We start from the raw sequence: 4,657 nt of genomic DNA, 5'->3' as shown, positions 1-4,657 counted from the left end.
ACTGGACAGCCATTTGTCTGAAATGGTGTAGGGTTCCTGCCTGAGCAGGGGGTTGGACTCGATGACCTCCAAGGTCCCTTCCAACTTTATTATTATTATTATTATTATTATTATTATTATTATTATTATTATTATTATTATTATTATTATTATTATTATTATTATTATTATTATTATTATTATTATTATTATTATTACATCTTGAAGGAATGGAGATCAGCTTGCAGAAGAACAAAGGGAGGAAGAGAGAATCAGTTGGCAGGAAGGGGAGGACTAGATGGAGTTGATGTGATTCTGGAAAAAAAAAAGAAAGAAAATTGGAACGTTTTAAATATACGAAGCATTGTATGAACATAGTGGAAGGACCAATGGTTCACAAGGGTAGCGTTACAGAGAAATTTAGCGAATGGTATTGCTATATGATCCATTTGGCTCCCACCTTGATGATGATCCAGAAGTCTTTAAAAACCACGGATAGAATCATTCCTGAGTCCATAATTACCTGCCACTAATAAAACATGTTTTTAGAAGAACCAGCTGGGTAGGGTTTGAGGGCCAGAGAATGCCCTTGTCAACTCAGGTTTTAAGGCTGGACTTGTTTCTTTCCCTCCTTCTTTGATTACTCCTCCTCTTTGATTACTTATCCAGAGCCCCACTAGACAACAGAGCTCCTCTTTGATTACTTATCCAGAGCCCCACTAGATAATCTGAGCTGCATTACTACCATTGCCTTTGCTGTGCACATCTCACATGTTGTGCACAATTTCAACTGGGCAGAACTTGCTATTCCATAATTACATGTGCCAACTGTTGCAGCAGTAACTATCTTGAGAGTTTGGTTATCTTGAGAGAAGCCAGCAAATAGCCTTTTGATTAGGTCCAGGAAAATATCGGTAGATTCAGAACAGAACATAAAAGGGTGCATGATACCAGCTGAAAATAATTGGATGCATTAAAAGCATGGTGCCTCATCGCTAACTTTTATCTCTGGCAGAGTGAATCGGCTGGAATACAGCGTGCTCAGATTCAGAAAGAGCTTTGGCGAATTCAGGATGTAATGGAAGGTTTGAGTAAACATAAGCAGCAAAGAAACAGCACCACGGAGGCAGGTAAATTAGCATATAGCATATTGACTTCCGGCAGATCTATGGGACTAGCAGAGAAGCCTGTACAATGAGTAAATGCTGTTCTTATTCTTGTTTGATTAAATGCAATTTTACTTCCCAAGACCGAAAAGGAAATAATAGAAACTCTAAATCACTGCAAATCTGTGCTACTGCGACCATCATTTTTAACTATTATTTATGATAAGCTAAACATTCTGCTTTATTTTTAAATAGGTATCATAGCATCAAAGACCTTTTCACCAAAGTATAAAAATGAGGTATGTTTTTCTTTTTCTACTTTTTTTAAGATTCCATAGAAGCTATTTAATTTCCAATTTAAGCTCCTGTTTCTCCACTTATGAGTATATTTCATGTTTCAATAAGATATTTATAGGTGGGGTGCATTTAAAGGCTAAGCATTCAGATTAAAATTATTATGTATATAAATTTGAATATTGATTTTGTTTTTGGTTCCCTCATCACACACACATCATACAAACATATGTGTGTGTATCTGCAGCCTCATATAATTAGCACTTGAAACAACAGTTTAATAAAATGTAGGAAGCTGAATGTGATTGCTATCTCTAGTATGAGTGGAATATCAAGACACAGTTGCTTTAAACCAGACATGTCAAACACAAGGCCCGGGGGCCGGATGCGGCCCGCGAAGTGGTTTCATGTGGCCCGCGAAGCCATCCTGGAAACAGTGAGGGAACAGCCCCCGCTGCCTTGGCCCTGGCCCAGGCTGGCCAGGAGCCAATGTACAATTTTGTGGTGGCCATCTATGCTGAAAGGCATTCAGTCTTAGCTCCACAAGGCCGTCTAGAAACAGCGAGGAACCAGCCACTGCCACGCCGGCCCCGCCCGCTGGGTGCATGCTGGGGAGGTGTCACCCTTTGTGAGGAATGAAGAAATGGACCATGCCTTGGCGCTTGCCCCGGTCCCACCCCCTTCTGCCAGAGACCCTCAGATCTGTCCCACTCCTGCCCAGGCCCCCACAGGCCCCCTTGACGCAAACGATGTAGAGCTGGCCATGCCCACACAGTAGGCCACATCCACTCCAGCCACGCCCACCCAGTAGGCTGCACCCACCCTGGCCACACCTACCCGCCCCACCCCCCCGAGGGCAACCGCAGTGCTGATGCGGCCCTCAATGAAATTGAGTTTGACACCCCTGCTTTAAAAGGACATTGTCAACTACATTGGTATCAAAGTATTTAAAAAACTGGACAAATTATATGGGAAATATTTCATGATTCCTTGGTGAACTTATTCACACCTGGTGAATAAAGCTACATTTAAACATTGATATGCATAGGGATATATCAATGCATAAAATGAAGCAAAAAATGTAAATAAATTCACAGGAGAGGAAAAAGAATAATCCTTTATGTAAAGAGCTGCAGGTAGTCCTCAACTTTCAAGCACAACTGAGCCCCAAATTTATGTTACTAAGTGAGATATTTGCTAAGTGAATTTTGCCCCATTTTACAACCTTTCTTACCACATTTGTTAAGTGAATCATGGCAGTTGATAAGTTAGGAGCATGGTTGTTAAGAGAATCTGGCTTCCTCATGGACTTTGCTTGTCAGAAGGTCACAAAAGGGGGTCACGTGACCCCGGGACACTGCAACCCTCATAAATATGAGTCAGTTGCCCAGCTTCTGAATTTTGTCCACGTGACCATGGGGCTGCTGCAACGGTCGTAAGTGTGAAAAACTGTCATAAGTCACTTTTTCAGTGCTGTTGTAACTTTGAACAGTCACTGACTAAACAAACTGTTTTTAAGTCGAGGACTACCTGTATTTTTGTCCTAAATAAAGTTATTTCATTTGCTTGAGGTTGGTGGGGGAACTAACGCATATTTTCAAACGGTACCCAGGTGTGTTATGGAAAGAAAAGAAGAGTTGTGTGTACACCTCTGTGTATCTAACTGACGTCATTGAGATTTTCCAGTCTATCGTTCGTGCGACAGCAGCTTCCCTCTTAATTCCAAACTGTCTTGTAACTGCTGTGAAATATTTGAACGTAGTTGTGTAACCCTTGTGAGAGATGAGCACATCTAAATCAGGTGACTGTTCTGCAATCTTTAGGAAGAGGAAGTAGTCCCACCTCGTCCTCCACTCCCTCGGTCCTATGACTTTGCAGAGCAGCTTCCCATAATCCCCCCTCTGCCCAGTGATAGCAGCTCCTTGCTCTGTTATAGCAGGGGCCCCGTCCATCTGCCTGAAGACAGGAAGATTCATCAAGTTCAAGGCTACCAAAGAAATGGAGCTCACTCTGTAAGTGGCCCCCATTGCCACGTTGTCCGCCATTATGTACCCTTCCCGTCTCCTCTCCCTCACAGCTGCCATTTTGTTCGATTGACATTCCACTAATTTTACGTTGCTTTCCCTTTCTCAGCTTCGTCTTTTTGTTTCATTTTTTTCCAAGGAACATTCACGTCTGCCATTTCTGATTTTTGTTTTGGGGTGGGGTTTTTTTTCCCTCCCCCCCCCCATGTTTTGTGAATATCAATGTATCACTTGACTCAGATTGGTTGCAAGTTTGTGTTAGGTTCCCCAAAAAAATAAATAAAAGACAGTGTCATTTCACACTGTTAGAACAAGATTTTTGCTCTGTTCTGTTGAGTATACAGTAAGTGTTGAAACTTGCCATTTTTATTGGCGTGTGTTTTTATTACCATTTATTCAAAACCAGTCATGCAGACGGGGTTTTCCAAAGTTTTTTTTAAAAAAAATCATGACAGAAAACTCCCTGCCAGCGGGAGTATATGATTTATATTTGAACAGAAAAGAAATTGGAGAGAGAACAGAGTTTTAAAGACTTTTTAAATGTATAAGGCAAGGAAAAGGCTCAAAAATGAAAATGAAAAAAAAAAGTGTTTAGGGATCATTCCATAGGAAATTAGAACAATTTGACTTTTTCTGAAGCGGAGCTTCAGATTTTGATACAAATTTTGTCATACGTGACAGGAAATTCCTTTGCAATTTTGTTTTGATAAACCAAACAAGGAGAATGAATCTATGTTTGTGTTCTGGTTCGTTTCTAGGGTCCTGACTATCGGCTTTATAAAAGTGAACCTGAACTAACCACTGTAACCGAAGTTGATGAATCGAATGGAGAAGAAAAAGCAGACCCAGTTTCTGAATCAGAAGCTTCTGTGACTAAAGGTATTAATGAGACCCTTTGCTTTAAAATGGCTTCATTTCCATCTACAGCCAATGCAGGAGTCCTCAACCTTGGCAACTTTAAGACTTGTGGACTTCAACGCCCAGAATTCCTCAGCCAGCAAAGTGGAACAACCTGCCTCCAGAAGCAGTGAATGCGCCAACACTGGAAGTTTTTAAGAAGAGACTGGACAGCCCTTTGTCCGAAATGGTATAGGGTTTCCTGCCTGAGCAGGGGGTTGGACTAGATGACCTCCAAGGTCCCTTCCAACTTTATCATCATCATCATCATCATCATCATCATCATCATCATCATCATCATCATCATCATTATTATTATTATTATTATTATTATTATTATTATTATTATTATTATTA

General features: G+C 40.9%; 1 protein-coding gene across 1 annotated transcript in view; it reads left to right on the top strand.

Annotated features, from left to right (window-relative positions):
• PLEKHA5 (pleckstrin homology domain containing A5) overlaps window positions 1-4,657 on the top strand; it is a 103,171-nt gene that overhangs the window by 80,505 nt on the left and 18,009 nt on the right. The window contains exons 17-20 of the mRNA XM_029284757.1: window positions 995-1,109; window positions 1,341-1,384; window positions 3,203-3,391; window positions 4,162-4,282. Of these exons, the coding sequence (XP_029140590.1) occupies window positions 995-1,109; window positions 1,341-1,384; window positions 3,203-3,391; window positions 4,162-4,282 (469 nt within the window). The remainder of the gene's footprint in view (window positions 1-994; window positions 1,110-1,340; window positions 1,385-3,202; window positions 3,392-4,161; window positions 4,283-4,657) is intronic.

The sequence above is a fragment of the Protobothrops mucrosquamatus genome, unplaced genomic scaffold (genome assembly GCF_001527695.2).
Source record: "Protobothrops mucrosquamatus isolate PMUCROS unplaced genomic scaffold, P.Mucros_1.0 scaffold906, whole genome shotgun sequence".
Classification (NCBI taxonomy): Eukaryota; Metazoa; Chordata; class Lepidosauria; order Squamata; family Viperidae; genus Protobothrops; species Protobothrops mucrosquamatus.
Note: the sequence above shows the minus strand (reverse complement) of the source record. Positions and strands in the feature narration are given on the sequence as shown.